Source organism: Anastrepha obliqua, chromosome 2, assembly GCF_027943255.1.
Source record: "Anastrepha obliqua isolate idAnaObli1 chromosome 2, idAnaObli1_1.0, whole genome shotgun sequence".
In the NCBI taxonomy this organism is placed as follows: Eukaryota; Metazoa; Arthropoda; class Insecta; order Diptera; family Tephritidae; genus Anastrepha; species Anastrepha obliqua.
The window spans coordinates 98,552,947-98,571,098 of record NC_072893.1 but is presented as its reverse complement, the minus strand read 5'-3'; the positions used below and the strand labels follow the sequence as shown (position 1 = coordinate 98,571,098).

The 18,152-nt window shown below is 36.2% G+C and overlaps 1 protein-coding gene across 1 annotated transcript in view; it reads right to left on the bottom strand.

Moving 5' to 3' along the window:
* The window catches only part of LOC129237810 (WSCD family member CG9164), a 53,401-nt gene extending 39,423 nt beyond the window's left edge, over positions 1-13,978 (bottom strand). The window contains exons 1-2 of the mRNA XM_054872751.1: positions 13,621-13,978; positions 1,949-2,134 (exon numbers count right to left, since the gene is read on the bottom strand). Of these exons, the coding sequence (XP_054728726.1) occupies positions 1,949-2,083 (135 nt within the window). The 5' untranslated portion in view covers positions 2,084-2,134; positions 13,621-13,978. The remainder of the gene's footprint in view (positions 1-1,948; positions 2,135-13,620) is intronic.
* Positions 13,979-18,152: the final 4,174 nt, after the last annotated feature.

The following is an 18,152-nucleotide window of genomic DNA, read 5'->3' as shown; positions in this document are numbered from 1 at the left end:
CATCGACCAGATATTCACAATACGCCACGTCTTGGAAAAGACCGATGAAAGGAGAATCGACATGCACTATCTTTTCGTCGACTTCAAAGTTGCATTCGGCAGCACGAAAAGGAGTTTCCTGTATGTCGCGATGTCCTGCAGCGCCGTCAGAATCGGGAAGGACCTCTCCGAGCCGTTTGATACCAAACGAGGTTTCAAACAGGGTGACTCGCTGTCGTGTGACTTCTTTAACCTGATGTTGGAGAGGATCGTACGAGCCGCAGAACTTAATCGATCAGGCACAATTTTTTATAAGAGCGTACAATTGTTGGTGTATGCCGATAATATTGACATCATCGGCCTTAACAACAGCGCTGTTAGTTCTGTCTTCTCCAAACTGGATAAAGAGGCAAAGCGAATGAGTCTGTTGGTGAACGAGGGCAAAACAAAGTACTTCCTGTCATCAAACAAACAGTCGGCGTACTTGCGTATCGGCACCCACGTCACTGTTGACAGTTATGATTTCGAGATTGTAAAGGGCTTCGTATACTTAGGAACCAGTATTAACATCGATAACAATGTCGGCCTTTAAATCCAACGTAGAATCTCTCTTGCCAACAAGTGCTACTTTAGACTATGTAGGCAATTGAGCAGTAAAGTCTTCTCTCGACGAACAAAACTAACACTCTACAAGACTCTCATCATGCCAGTCCTAACGTATGACGCAGAAGCGTGGACGATGACAACATCCGATGAAGCGACGCTTGGAGTGTTTGAGATAAAGATTCTGTGTAAGAGTTTTGAACCTTTGAATGTTGGCAACGGCGAATATTGCAGGCGATGGAACGATGAGCTGTATGAGCTTTACGACGACATAGACATAGCGCAGCGAATAAAGATCCAGCGGCTACGCTGGCTGGGTCATGTCGTCCGAATGGATACAAACGCTCCGGCTCTGAAAGTATTCATCTGTCATACCCGTATTATATACTCTATCACAAATTGTTGCTAACTGCTGTAAAAGATGATATTTAGAGAATTCGTATGGTGTTCTATCCAGTCCTGGAGTCTTGTTCGGTGTTGTCGAGGTTTGAGGTTTTACGAAACTTTTCACATCGATTGTCATACCATTTTTCTTTTCTGTTGAAATGCTTGTTTGCATCTGATCCTGCGCTGCTGATATAATATGTATAATATGGATTAAATCTAACTTCTGCTTCGATGCTTTAGTTCTGTCTATGTTCTCTTTATACCTTGCTCCCATCGAGTATTTCTCCCACCTGGCATTTTTTAATTACCAAGCCTACAACGATTGTGATATGGTCCGACCACCCTTGCGGTAAAACTATCTACCATATATAAAATGTCTTGCGAGACCTCATCTCCTCTTGCACGTCCCTGCAAAATTATAATTCCGTTCCTCTTTCAAAATTCCATGAATCTTTTTTTCATTTCCATTAACCACGCAATTCTTCGAATTTCTATTCCCACAACCTGAGTCGTCGATATATTGCTGTTCTTGTCCTATTTTTACGTTCATATCACCGACTATTTTATTATTTTGTTATTCCACTCGTTATATAGAGTTCCTCAATTCTACTAAAATCATTTGATCAATATATGTACTCCACTCCAATAGCTTGGAAAATTTCTGCAGCTCTCTGACCTGGATTTTACTTCAATATAGTCAATTCCATCAATCTAATTTTCTTAAGTGCGCCCGTTTATTTGTTCATATGTTTTAATAGAATCCGATCTTGCGTAGACGAAAATTTTTATTATCAGATACAAGTTTAATGTGCCAAAATCGATCGAAAATGTCTTGCGAATTTCAAACAACAAGCGAAACAAATTCCAGGCTTGAGTATGCCATACTCGTATATGGGTAGATTAATCTAATATTTTTGTTTTAATATAGATATGCATATATGTACACTAGATAAAAGAACGGATTAAAACAACTACTTACCTCAGCAAATCTTTCAGCCTGACCATTTCTTTGATTTGAGCGAGGGGTACTATTCATAGAAAGAAATAACACGCTGCATATATAAATAATGATAGTTACTGAAACTCCGAACAGACGCCAGCTTTGTAATACCATATCGCATTTCTTTCATTACTATTTTTTTTTTATTTTATGATTGGAGTTATCCTATAAATCAAAATTTCAGAATAAGGAATTAAATGAAGAAATATACATAGGTCGAATAAATAGACGAATATTTATTTCATAAATTATGCGATTTATAAAAAGTATAAACTCTACATATGTACATAAAAGTATAAGCTGTACATAAATTGGAACATTTTGCATGAAGAATTCTTTTATACATTACTAAATATTATTTATGAATACTGAAGTCTCTAATGGTCGAAGAGCGTCGAAATCGAGTCCGGGGGTACAATCGGCAACCGATCAGATGGCCAGCACCACCAAGGTGTTCTCGCATAGCTTCTCGTGGACAGGGTACTCGGCAACGCAGAGGAAGGTAACGGGGATAGGGGGTTTACGAGCCCTCTACAATCAGAATCCGAAGTCAAGAGATAACACTCGCAGGAGGTAGGGTGTCCCTCATGTTTGTATCAATCATCCTTGGGGTGATGGACAGCAGCTGGAAACACGCGCCATTTCTAGGGAGGAATAAAAAGGGTAGCGTCTGCCATCTCGACAGTTTTTATGAGGGTGGATCATGTGTCTCAACGGATTGTTTGCACCTACTAACTGTCGACTACTATGTGCATCGCGGCAGTAACGTTGGTGGGGGAGTTTTGGAAAGTAGCCAAGCTAAATGCGGTTTACAAAATGGATTCTCTGCGTCCTCAAGCCTTCATCTAGCTCTTTTTCAAACGCTCTATTTCAGGGTACTTGGGGGAAATCATTCGCTACTGCTACCCACGCAAACACCCTACCGGCAAGTCATAATTCTGCTAAATGCAGGGTCTCTTAGGCTACGGCCTTAACGCCTATGGCTTCGAGAGGATGAACTACCCTAAATTTTACCAAACTGATGCCAGATGTTCGCAACTATAAATCCTGGAAGAAGATAAGCCCATGGTAAAGGAAACTCTGGTGGGCACGGATATTAAATCTGTTACGATGGGATGAGGTCGGCCATTAGCATCAGTCAACCATTCAGCAGGGTGGGACAGGAAATTTTTTTGGCCTCAGATGGCGAGGATAACGACCTTAGTATGTTGGAGACGATTATCGTATCAGGGAACTTATTACTATGAGGGGACTTAGCGTTGCGACCTGAAATATCTATTGTATCCCTTCTTCTATTAAAATTTGTTTGGCGTTTTCATCTTCCGTCCTACAGAATAGTAAGATAATAATTCAATTTCCAATTCCTTGTTATAATTCCTGTGATAATTCTATAATTATTCTTATTTAATGAGATATGCGCATCATTTAAATTAGTTTATGTTAAAGCTACTTATCATTGATTTTGATGGCGGTAAACCAGATAGATTGTCTCAGTATGATCTTCTCATGTGCCCCGAAACCCATAGGGTACGTACCTAGAAGTTCTGGTCTAAGATATTCTGCTTATCAAATTTCGATGTAGTCTAGAAAGAGTTGGGAGCCTTGATTGCTGTCTAGTTATCAGTTAGGATAAATAACCATCCGTTGTTACAGTTGCGTTCAAGGTTAAAGTAAGCTTCCATTCCTAGAAATATATTTGTATTCTTGCCTGGCACTTCCAGTTTTTCCCAGTCTGCAGACACCTTCCCCGGTACCTTGAGGGATCCGTTCGCCTACCATGTTAGTAGTGCTTTTATTGCCCAGTTCATATCTCATGCCTTTGAGATCTCAGGGATTAGTTCAGCAAGAATATCAAACTTCCTGGAATTTTGATGAACGCCTGAGTTAATAGTTAGTTTGGTTGTTCTTAGGATATCCCTCCTCACTTGGAATTGTATATAAATGTGACATGTACGCATGGCTTCTGTTTTGCAGACACACTCTAGTCCTTGTAACCCTGCTAGTGTGTTTATTACTAATTGCTTCATTGTGCAGTTCTCCCAGTCTACTGCATTTGCATTTTTACCTAAATGGGATCTAAGAAAATGGTTCAAGATGTTTGAATTTGCATTTCTTAAATAATAAATTAAATAAATTGCACACGGGGAAAATTAAAAACTGCCAACATACATAACTTCCACCTACAGTCCTAAGAGGCCTAGGAAACCTTAAGCCTTTCAGGGCATGCATATGTGCTGTGGCTGCTCTATACCCTCCCTAAGTTGACTTTGTGGATGCAAATAAAGCCCCATTAGATCATCTACATTTCCTCCGAAATCAGACCAAAATTATGCTAAACCTAGTGAATTATATTCGGTACAATATTTATTAACACTATCAGAGCATAACAATTCAACTATTCAAAATTAATATATAAGTATATTTAAAACAATGGTGTACTAACATTATTTTGTGGGTGTACATTACCTAACCAAAACTGCCCTACCTCAATATTTTCTATAATAACTTCTACTCAAATATGAACGAGACGTTATCAATAAAACGGTCCGCGGATGACATATGGCAAAAATAAATTTTTTATTTTTTGGTAGGACTGTTATAAGCTTACATGGCAAATTTCAGCGTGATATGTCACATAGTTTGTTTTCTGTGCTACTGTAAACAAGTCAAGCTCGAGTGTGTTCTTCGAATTCTCTTTTATGACTTCAATTGTCTCAAAATGTTTTCCACGGAGCGGCAACTTGAGCTTGGGAAACAGGAAAAAGTCACATGGAGCCATATCAGGCGAATACGGTGCTTGCGGAACGATATTAACATTATTTTTGTTCAAATAATCGCGAACAAGACGTGATGTGTGAGCTGGTGCATTATCGTGATGCAAGAACCATGACTTGTTGTCCCACAATTCCTTCCTTTTAAGACGAATGTTCTCGCGCAAACGCTTTAAAACGTCTAAATAATATTCAGGGTTAACCGATCGGCCTTGCGGAAGGAACTCCGAGTGCACCACACCTTCGTAATCGAAAAAAACAGTCAGCATAACCTTAATTTTTGAGCGACTTTGGCGTGGTTTTTTGGGTTGATGTACGGCCCTCTTTGAACGATTTGTACCACTGGAAAAGACGTGCACGCGATAGAGCAGAGTCCCCATAGGTTGTCTGCACCATTTTTAAGGCGTCTGAAGCCGCAATTTTGTTGGAATAACAAAATTTCAAACAAATTCTTTGTTCAACTTGAATTTCCATCGTTAAATTCGAAGAACACACTCGAGCGTGACTTGTTTACAGTAGCACAGAAAACAAACTATGTGACATATCACGCTGAAATTTGCCATGTAAGCTTATAACAGTCCTACCAAAAAACAAAAAATTTATTTTTGCCATATGTCATCCGCGGACCGTTTTATTGATAACGTCTCGTTCATATTTGAGTAGAAGGTATATACATATGTGGTCATTAACCCGAAGAAAAAAATATTATGTTATATTCAATGTATGTAAATAAGGAAACAAAAGGAATTAAATGGAATAAACAAAAAGATCAAAACTTATATGTATATGTAATATAATGGAAAGAATAATGAGATGGCGCCTATTGTGGTACCGTTACTTTGCTCTTAGCGAATTCGACAATGAGTGGCGTCATATTAGCACCAGTATGGCCAGATTAACATTTTCGTAACTTGATTCAGCATTTTTTTTTTTGTTATTTTTTTTTTTCTAATTTAAATGTAATGTTTATAATTTTGTATTAATTAGTTCAATAATTCACTCAGTGTTATTTAGCTTTACTTTTTTTAACATCTGGTCACAGTGCCCGCGATTGCGGTTATTGTTGATGTTCCTCTCCTTCCAGCAGTTAAATCTCTTTCTCGCTACTGCAGTGTTGCCTAGCTTTGGATATAAAAACGAACTAAAATGCCATTTAAAGAAAATAAAATACCAAGTTTTTATTGAGTTACTTCAAGAACTTTGTATGCGTAACAAATTGTCTTTAAAATGAACGTTTTTTTAAATAAATGTGTTATGGTTATGTACAATTTAATTTATGAGTTTTTAGTTAAGCGAAACTCTTTTGTTAAGAGAACGACTTTTTGCTATATTTGAGGTTATGTATGGTTTCTTCAGAGTTTTCTGGTATTTTGTTGCTTACTTTTACAATGAATACACCTCTTGTTGCCCAATGTCCCACTAAGGATTGAGGACCGGAAGAAACGATTACACCTCTATGGTTTTAATTCGAATTCAGTACATTCAAACGCTTTTTAAAATGTGTAAAAAGGTTTTCAATGTTAAGAAGAGTTGAGAGAAGAAGTTGTAATATTCTAGCATAACCTTAAAAGGAACAAAGAATTAAATTTTCACTTTCAAAATATCAAATTTTATAAGAAACAACAAAATTTCATTAACACTAAAACTTATCAGAATAACCTTTTTAACATTATTTTGTTTAATAATACAGTTTTTTTAACTTACAGTTTCGGTGGTTTTAATTAAAAAAAAAACAACAAACTTAAGAATTTTCGCATTTTGCGCACTAAATTTATTGTGAAGAAAATGGTTGGCAACACTACACAACTCACCAAACAGTTGTTAACAGCTAAAAAAAATGATTTTTTGATAACAAATTTTTTAAATAATAGGAAAGCTCAAGTGAATTTATCATAATAAATAGGAAGAACCTAATACATATAATTTAGCAACATTCACATACCGAAAAGGCCTTCTACGCGTCGTTGGCCTGCTATGTCGACACCAACAATATGTAAGTGCGATTGCTAATATCCTTTTTTTATGTTAATTATCACTCTCTCTCTCATTTAAATTCATGTAGAGGTATGTATGGAAGCAAGAATGATAGAAACAAGATTGCGCCCACCAGAGAGTGCGTGACGTCGCATTAGCTGAGTTGTGTAGTGTTGCCAACCATTTGCTCTTCACCATAAATTTAGTTCGCAAAACGCGAAAATTGTTTGTTGTTTTTTTCTAATTAAAGCCACCGAAACTGTAAGTTAAGAAAAACTGTATTATTAAGCAAAATAATCTTAAAAAAGGTCATTCTGAGAAGATTTTAGTGTTAATGAAATTTTGTTGATTCTTATTAAATTTGATATTTTGAAATTGAAAATTTAATTTAATGTATGTGTACATACATATTTATATATATATAGGTACATACCTATATACTATTTGGTTGAAAAGGAAAATTCATTAGCAAGAAGACATAGGCGATAATAGTTAGTTGAGTTCGATAACATAAAAAGGTGTAATACTTGTAATTATTCCTAATTTTTGCAAGTAAACGTTGTAAAAAATTATCTACCACAAAATTGATAAATAATAGAATTGATAAAAAAATGCACATTTTTAAAGCGCTCGCACGAGAAAAAGAGTTTCGCATCTATGGTTGTGGTTCGATTCTAGAAAAACGATCATTTTGTACTGGAGAAATTTTAGCCAGCAAAAATTATCCATCACAAAAACATATAATCCTAAAACATAAGATTATACTTTTTGGAAACAAAAATTTATTTTTTGGTGAATCTGGTCTTTTGTACACGATTGATGGATGGCGATGGCCAATTTTGTTAGCGAACACAACTAATATTAATAGTGTAACAGGATATATTACTGTTATCTATCTAATCACAAATTTTTCAATACTATACTAAAATTTTCGCATTTTCACAAAGGACGGAGAGCATCACGAGAGCAAATCAGGAAAAGATTCAATGCTGCCGTCATCATGTAGACAAATCAGCCTCTCGAAACTTTTTCTAAAGGTACTGATATCTAAAAGAAGTCCTTTCCCTAATAAATATGTAATAAAACCAACACATTAATTTGGTTTTCGTGAGAAACAAAAAAAAATTGGAAGAAAACAAAGAATTTTGTTTCCATGCGTGAGCATTCGGAATACCTTCCAGAGCCCAATCCCTTTTCAAAATATATTTCGAAGGGTAAAAACCATTATGGGTCAACTGGTATGGTTATGATCAATGCTGTACTATATGGAGATTTTTGGAACACACTTCTATTTGTGCTTCGTTCAGGTTGCGCTGTAACAATAAAGCATGGCGTTAAAATATATGCTCCAGTAACAACCATAAAGCTTCTCACATACATGCCCAAGTAACTACCTTAAAACTCATAACAAATATACTCGAAGTTGTCAATGATCAATTTCCCAATGATAAAACAAGGTAGCCAATTCTTGATTAGCGTATTTTAGGTTGCAACTCAACAGCTGATTTTATTTATGATAATTTACTAAATGACATAGGCGGTGCTAAGGAAAAGCAATTATTTTTACAACAAATAATATACATATGAGCATATGTATGTGCGACGTTACTTTAGCGATTCCCAACTCCAAAACGTCCATATAAAAGCATCGATCCAATTATTTCAGATGAAATAAATAAACAAATGCATTTCGATACTTTTTCTCAACAGTCTCAAAGTGAGTGGTCTTCCGAAAAAAGACGCCGTCGTAATGCTAATGAAAAATTTTAATTATTAATATTCATAATAATTCAATCGATTACATAACAAGCATCAGTGAGAGAATCATCAATCCCAAGGCAAACAAATTTTCCATTTAAAATGCAGAGCAATATCGCTTGCATTCGCTATGACAATAAATGAAACTAAAACGCAATAATTGAATAAAGCAATTACCATACATATATACTCTATGATCAGAAAGTATCGGGAATGTTTAAATAAAACAAAACAGAGTTAAACTTCAGGCAAATTTATTTTATCTCCTTCAAAATATGACCCGTCTGCCAACGTTTAACCCAGTCCTAGATGCACCCCTGGTAGGCCGACGAAGGGATGACCAGCTCCTTTGATCTCTTCTATCGACTGAAATCTCTTTCCACGAAGTGGTAACTTCAACTTGGGAAACAAAAAGAAGTCGCACGGGGCCATATCAGGTGAATACGGTGCTTGCACGATGGTATTTACTTGGTGTTTGGTCAAATACTCCAGCACAATTTGGGCTCGGTACGAAGGCGCGTTATCATCATGCAAAATCCAAGAATTGTTTCTCCATATTTCCGGCCATTTAAAGCATCTCTCAAACGCTTCAAGATGGATAAATAATATTCTTTATTGACTGTCTGGCCCGATCGAAGAAAACAGTCAACCCGGTACTTTTTGATCACATATATAGCCTACCCCCGCTTCTCCTCACGGTTGGTTATGTGTAGCTTAACAGCCAAAAAAAAAAACGTTCACGCACGCCGGCAATTATCTTCAAAAATTTCCTATGCATATACAGCTTATATGAGACTGGCCATCTGGCGTGACTTACTATACACGAAGAAATTAAATTGTATAAAATAATCGATAATCGAAAAGCGGTCTACTAGCGGTCGCCCCTCGGCAGGCAATGGCAAACCAGTGTCCGAGTGTATTTTTACTCTGAAAAGCTTCTCATGAATAAACCACGGAAAAACATTACGGAAAAACATTAATACGCCCACCACAAATAGGAGGAGGAGCTCGGCCAAACACCCAATAAAAAGTGTAACGTAACCAAAGCTTTACGACCGCAAATATAGTTTTTTTCAGATATACCTACGTTAGAACAATGTAATGGGTAAATAACCGTTTGGGTAACCGTTCGCAAGACGAAAACAAGAGGGCAACAAAGAAGCACGAAATCTCAGATAAGGCTGCGGTTGTCTCCAAACCTATCAAGCAATTCAGTGAGGTGGCACGGGACCATCTCCAAAAGGCACCGGTAGACGATCGACAAAATCGAATAATCGTCGATCATGTCATGGCGAATCCAGAGGGTCCATCGCCAGCTTTCGACTCGGTGGAAGTGGTTCGCATAATTGGTAAAATTCAGAGCATCTGGGAGGACTTGAAGTTCAAGCTCATTCCAGCCAGCAAGATACCACGAAGCCCGAGGGCTCACATCTGGATACCAAACATGGAGTTTGAAGCCAATCAGTTGATTCCTTATCTCCATTCTCACAACTGCTTAGTGCCGATGACCGATTGGTCGATCATTAAAGCGGAGGCTCCACAGAAGCACAGCGTGTCGTTCCTTCTTCAACTCGGAGAGCTCTGAACCACTGCAAAAAGTGGAAAATAAACTTCGGTTCGTCATACGCAAGGCCCAGATATTTCGTTCTTCGAATCCGGAGCAGGAGCAGGATGCGGTCGACCGCACCAGCCAACTGCTGACTGGCATGCAGTTAAATGTCGCCAAACCTGGGAACATAAATCAATAAAAAATGGGTTTAAAGGTGGTGCAAATTAACTTGTAGCATTCAACATACTGCAACGGACAACCTAACCGTTCTCCAAGGGGAGAAAAACGTTGGCATAGCCTTAATCCAGAAACCCTGGGTGTCTAGCAAAGAGATGAAGGGGTTCTTGGGAAGAAACTACAATCTGTACTATAAGCGATCTCAAGGTAATCAGATCATGTATTGTAGCCAAAAAACATTTAGACATATTTTTAATCCCATCATATAGTTCACGGGATTTGACGGCTGGAAGCCGCTGACGGCGTCAGCATCACACTTGCTTTTATATATATTGCACATGATCGGCCAGCACCGCCCGAGGAGGCTCGTAGGCTTGTGCTTGAAGAAACCAGAAACGAAATCCTGCTACTCAGATGCGACGCCAACGCGAGGCATGCTTTGTGGGGAAGCTCTGAAACAAACGACCGAGTCGTTTTATGATTTCATGATCAATCCTAACTTATCGGTATGTAACAGACTTACACCTTACACTTACACCTTTCCTAGTACGAGGATGGGAGGAAGTGATTGATGTTACTTTACTGTCTGAAAATAGCTCAGTAAGGGTAGATAATTGGAGGGTATCCAATAAAAGGTCCATTTCGGATCATAGTTAGATCCTCTACGATTTATATCTTAAGGTAGATCCCCACTTACTGTATCGAAATCCTTTAACAACCAACTGGAAGAGGTTCAAAAATGTAGTTAACAACAGGATAGGAGGGATTCCTTTCCACCAAATCACTCTCACGGAAAGAATTGAGCGTAGGGTTATGACACTGGAAAATGCATTTAGTAGGGCCTACAAAACGTCCTGCCCCATAAAATTTAGTAAAAAAAACTCACCGTCCTTAGTGGAGCAGTGAGCTCTTAAAGGAAATATTCGAAGGGAAATTTGGAGTTGTACAGAGAAAGTCGAAGTAGGAGGAGCTTGGAGGACTCTGGTATATCACCTGCACAACACGCATACCTTAAAGGCAAATCGACGGAGACAGCGCTTCACGAGATAATTCGAACAATAGAGGGCTCTCTAGAGAACAAACATTATACCATGATGGCATTCTTGGATATAGAAGGCGCCTTTAACAATGTTAGTACAGATGCCATCCAACTGACGTTGATAGACTTAGAGGTGGACAATTGCATTAGTAACTGGGTCATTTCTATGCTAGAAACCAGGATCATCAAAGGTAATATGAGTAATAGTAACATAACCAAGAAGGTGCACAGGGGCACTCCACAGGGGAGAGTATTATCTCTACTTCTTTCGCTATGTGTGATCAGCAAAATCTTAATAAAACTTAACAGAGGTAGGGTAAATGTGGTGGCGCACTCTGATGATGCGGTGCTAATGGTGTCAGGACTGTGTCCCAATACGATCAGTGGGATCATCCAAAGGACGTAAGGGGTGCTTAACTCTTGGGCCACAGGATGTGGCCTAAGTTTCAACCCGCGTAAAATAGAACTTATGCTATTTACCACCAGATACAAGGTATCAACTTTTATCCTATCAAATATCAACGGACAAACTCTTTCACTTTCACCCGGTGCTAAATACTTAGAGGTAATTCTACACTCCAAACTTAGCTGGAAATTAAACGTCGAAGAACGGGTAAGGAAAGTAGAAATTGCTTTATATGCCTGCAAACGTGTGCTTGGAAGAAGATGGGGGCTTCAACCTAAGTATACATTGTGGCGACCAATTTTATCGTATGGTTCGGTACTTTGATGGAAAGCTCTATCGAGAGATTGCAATACCAAATTACTCGGCAGAATACAAAGATCAGCCTGTGCAATAACGGCCGGTGCATTCAGAGCATGTCCTAGGGAGGCACTCAATGTACTGACACACGTTATTCCAATAGACCTACATGTAAAGAAGACGGCAACCATGAATGCATTTAGGTTAAATGAGCGGGTCCCTGGAAAGTAAAAACTTATGGACATACCAGTCTATTATTGCGACAAACTCACTTAACCTCGGTGCGGACTGACTACATAGTCCCGACGCTAACTTTCGATAGGAATTTTGACACTCTCTTCTCATCTAAGGAAGAATGAAATAAGGGATTCTCTCTAAACAACTTCGACACTACAGTCTATACAAATGGCAGTAAAATGGATTATGGTGTTAGAGCTTGTAATATATATATTCTCAAAGACTTGGAATTGAAAACTCTATGCGTCTGGCTTATACCAACAGTGTCTTCCAGACGCAACTGGGAAAGCTTGTAGGCTACTAATCACAGATCCCTCTTTTAAAGACAATATCGCTATTCTTTCGGATACCCAAACTGCAATCCAGGCACTGGATTTGGCTACAACAACCTCTAAAGGGGCGGAACAAAGTCGGAATGGGCTTACCACCTTGAGCGAAAACCATAAAGTAGCCTTAATTTTGGTCCCGGGGCACCAGTACATTGAGGATAACGAAAACGCAGATGAATTGGCAAGAGGGGGATCTGTCATGAATAACGTTCTTGCAGTATTCATACCATTAGGTGCAGTCAAGAATGCAATTTCCCTAAAATACTTTCGAACCGCAGATTGTAGATGGAGAGACCAGACGAAATGCAAAATTAGCAGGACGTTATGACCCACCTATAACTTGAAGCAATCGTCGACATTGATAAACATGAAACGACGGGACGCCTGTAGACTAACAGCAGTCATAACTGGCTTTTGGTCTATCGGAGAACAAAATGGGCATCCCTCACAACACATACTGTCATTGTTGTAAACAACCGGAGAAAAAGGAAACAATCTTTCATTTCCTCTGTGAATACCCTGCCCTATAGAAGGACAGAATGTTAACCCCGGACAAACCGCTGTTCGAGAGTCTCGAGCAACTGTTTGGCTTAGACGTCAACAGCCTAATAAGGTTCCTAAACCGCACAGGCTGGAAATAGTCTTGCTGTATATCACTGTTCAAACAGTTGGTAACGAGGATGTGGCAACAAAATGGTGCGAAAGCGCTAGTTGGATGAATCACCACTCTAACCAACCATAATGGCAATAATTCATAGTCTCTGTTGATAATAAATATAGTAATGTATTGTATATAAATATGCATATGCGTATGTATGTACGTACATATGGCATACTAAACGCTAAATGGATGCATCTAAAAATTTAAACATTCTAGACATTTGTTGATTAAAAACACTGTGAAAATTAGAAACGTTTACGATACAATTTCAATTCAAACTTTTCGTATTGGGTGCAATAATATTTTGTCAAATAGGTGGGGTGTTTTAACGCCAGACGGATTCACCAGTTTTTAGGTTTCAGGAAGGATATTTGTTTTTGCACCACAAAGTCTTGGGTGCTCTAAAATTATTTGTATTATGCTCGTTACTTGCAAACATAAATATTTACTTACATATGTATATGGGCGAAAGCAAAAACGTAAAGAAAGAGTTATCTTTCAGAGATATTTAAAAGCACTATCACTATTTGAATTCTTGTTTTTTTTCATTTATTTAGCGTGGTATTGATTTTATGTCTTCACATGCCGCTTCTCACGCCGCTCGAGATATTGTTTCTTACATTCCTCTAGATATGCATGTGTAATGAAAGCCATGACGAATTTATAGGGCGTCACTTTGTCCCGAAAACTTTGCAAACAAAATTATCTACATTTGTATGTACATTATAGGTATGGCCATTGATTTTGGATGCATACGTATATACACACATATGTATATATGAACAACTAAGTATGTAGCGTGTTTTACTTCCTCATACAAATTTTGCAAACTCGCCAATATGCATAAATTTTAAGATAGACTTTCCAAAATCTGCAGGCACAATATTTTACCAAGGCACAATATGTTCAAGTTATTGATATGCTATGAATATAAGCACCCTGTGTTCATAGACCGTAAGGCGCATGTCCCACCAACATCTGTTAAATTGTATGTCTAAAGGAATGTATGTACATAAATATGTATGTGTGTGCCATAGGATCCATCAATTGCATGGTGCAATTTCGTGTTGGGTTGTCTATTTGATTTTTAAATTATTTCAAAAATTTAAAATTTTCATTTTACTCTCAGACCTTACAATATTTTTAGTCGAATTTTTTAAACAGAAAGGATTATATGTAAAGGGTTTATCAGCATTTAATCGCATGACATAAGAGACCAGGAGCAGTCACATTTCTAGGGAGGATTTTTTTACCAAAAGTTTTTCCCCAATACCTATATGTATGTATGTATACTTACAATTTTGTTTATTCACGTAACGTAGGCAAAGTTCTCTGTATAGAAAGGAAAATTTGGAAATTATGTATTTTGCGTCCATCATAATTTTCCAAAGTTATCGAACAAAAATCAAAAAAATGTTTTGCCCTAGGCAGCTAGTTTAAAAGATATCGATATCAAAGATTCTTGGATATTGTTTTTCAAATAGATTTAGTATATATCGATGGTTTTCGAGAAAAGCGACACAACTCAAAATTAACTCAAATTCGGAGTTTTGCCGTTAAAAGCAAAAATCAACTACAGAGATTATATATTTTTATTTGGAAAAGCGTCATAAGCGAATCTTGAAGCAATTCTGAGAAATGGCGTTAGTGTCGTTTTGTCAGGTGATCGAATTGGCGCGACACTTATCTAGCAAACTGACCCAACCCCCAACTTTCTAAAAATGTTAAACAATATTTTATATTTGTAAAATATATCCTTCTAATCCAATAACATATTTAATAAGAGATTTAAATTATGAACCAATATTAGGTAAATTTTATAAATTTGAACTCCAGAGAGTTCAAATTTGAAGTTTTCTACGAAAATTTATAAAGAAGAATTACAAAAAACTATTTCAATAAATTTAAACATTTCATTTTTTTAGTTACTGTTCTGCAACCTTTCTTGACGTACAAAAAGCATTCGACAGAGTTTCTTTAAAATTAAAAAACTTTTACCAGCACATTTTTACTTAGTGCTTAAATCTTATCTAAGCGACAGGCACTTTTATGTAAAGCACCAAGATGCGTCATCTGAAATATGTAGTATCAACGCAGGTGTACCTCAGGGTAGCGTTTTAGGCCCAGTCTTGTATACGATATTTACTTACGACATGCCGACAACAGAAAAGGTAGAAGTGGCGACTTTTGCTGATGATACAGCCTTCATCGCATCTAGTGAGTCCCCTGCAGAGGCCCCCTCCCTGCCACAAAATCACTTACACACTTTGGAAACTTGGCTCAATATATGGAAAATTAATATTAATCATGAAGTCTATTCATGCTACATTTACACTAAGAAGAGAACAATGTCCTCCAGTGTATTTAAATTGTCATCAAATTCCTACTAGCGACACAGTCAAGTACTTGGGAATGCATCTTGATCGACGCCTCACATGGAAAAATCATATTAAGGGGTTAGGCCACTCTAGGATTTTCAAAATATCGAAATTTTTTTTTTTTGCTTAAAAGATGCTTTAAACTCTTTAGAATATAAAACAAAAAGTCCTATGCGTGAAAAAAATGTTTATCTCTAATATTTCGCACTTTTGCGCGAGCGCCTCTGACGTCTCTGAACCGACTATTCAAATTTAAAGCGTGTTTATCTCAAAACGTGATTTTTCAAAACGGCAAGCAGCATAACACAAACAATTTTTAATATTTTCACTTGTAATTGTACAAGGATCTTTAGAACATTATTCCGCACTGAAATACGTACGGATTTTTTTATTAATTAATTAGAAAAATTTTTATAAACAATTAACGGTTCCATTTTAGACGAAAAATTCTACTTTTGACTTCAAACATCTGCAAAATACACAAATTTCAATATTTCTAAAATCCCGTACGTATTTCTACAGCTATACTCACGTCGATTGAGAAGAATGTTTTTAATTTGGTTTAGGTGGACATTTACGTCAGTTGTACTGCTTGCCGTGGAGTGCCTTTTTCGCAGGGCGCGTTCAGAGATTCACTCCAAAGGCGCCATTTTGTAATATTTTTCAATAAAAATATTTGTAATTACACTTAAATACATGCTTAATAATATACTTAAAAAGTTTTTTCCTGGCACCTTTCTTTCAATGTAAAAAAAATCCTTAAAAAACTGCTTTTTTACAGTAGCTAGAGTGGCGTAACCCCTTAAAGCTAAGCCTCAACAGCTTAAAAATAAAACCAAAAGAATGTACTGGCTACTTGGTGGCAAATCTCAACTTAGTCTAGAAAACAAGGTTAGATTGTATAAAGCTATATTGAAGCCTATATGGAACTGCTAGTAAGTCCAATGTGGAGATTTTACAACGCTACCAGTCAAAGACCTTACGAACACTTGTTAATGCACCTTGGTTTATCACAAACGAAGCCATACACATGGATCTAGGTATTCCATTTGTTAAGAGAGAAATCTCAGTATATTCTAACAGATACATGAACGATTGTCAAATCATGTAAACACAAATGCTATTTGCTTGTTGGACACAACCAATGAAATTAGACGATTAAAGCGCAATCATGTCTTAGACTTGCCATTCCTTTAAATTTGTCAATTTAATACTAACAATAATAAAAAAAAGAGCTAAATATGAAATTGTTAAAATGCTCCAATAAATTTTAAAATTCTAATATAAGTTATACATGAAGTAAGTTATACAATTTTTGAGTAAAAATTAAATCTAATAACATAAAATATGCATAAGAATTGTAAAAAGAAAAAATTCTATAGTTTTCTATGTAGTTTTGCACCGGTGTAAATACTATGCTGTCATTAGGTAATAAGATCTCTTTTGCTGAATATCTGTATTCCAAGATAGAGTGCAAATAAAGTATTTCCATTAAAAAAAAAAAAATTTTTTTAGTTCGCGCGGACAAATGCTTATCTTGCAGTTTGTGACTCATATTTACTCTGTCAATGGCATAAACTTATTCTATTTATAGTTTGTGAGCAGCGTTGATAAGATCAACGTTTTGTTTTGCAAACATGCTCACTTTGTGAACGATTTCAACAGAGTTCAAATATACTACCCAACTATAATTACATTACTTCTGTATGTGCTGTTTAGATAAGTTGGTTAAGCGGTTGGAATTGTAACAATGATTTTTGTTGCGAGATCGAATCGGTTAACCAACGACTCTCCTTTTTGGAGAGTCGCCGTTTTTGTTTTGAAAGGTACTTACAAAAATGAAGGTTTTTTTTTTTAATTTAAAAATTAACTTAATTTTCACAAATTACTTCCTTGTACTAATTTAGCTTTAACATTTTTTATTTTTTTTTTCATCTTTATTAAATTAAAAATTAAAAAAATATAAATTAAAAATAAAAAATTATAAATTAAAAATAACAATAGATTATCCAAAATAAAACATTGACGGATTTTTCGTCAATGTTTTTTATTCATCTTTATTAAATTAAAAATTAAAAATTTATAAATTTTAAAATAAAATATAAAAAAAAAATAATATTTTAATGATAAAAACATAATCATAATAGATTTTAAAAATAAAAAATATAAATTTAAAAATTGTCAATTAAAAATTATAAATTAAAAATAACAATAGATTATCCAAAATAAAACATTGACGGATTGTCCGTACATGTTAAAAATTCTTTTAATGACGCATTTCATATTAAATATTGAATTAACTATCATTACAATTTTAAATATTCTTAACGCGTATATTCAGGGGGGCGGCTATTTTTTGACATTACGCTGTAACCTGGGAAATACATACTAATAGTGTACGTACTTTTTCATCAGGCTTAACGAAGTTGCCGCACAATTCAATCCATTTCTTTCTTTTAATTTCTTCCCATTTAAGTAGAAAGATAACATTATAAGAAGCTAATTTTACCCCATAAATCATTAAGAAAAACATTTATTCAGTTTATTAGATGTATTGCCTTTATTAAATCTTTTACTAATCTTAATAAAAGAAATACTACATCGTTG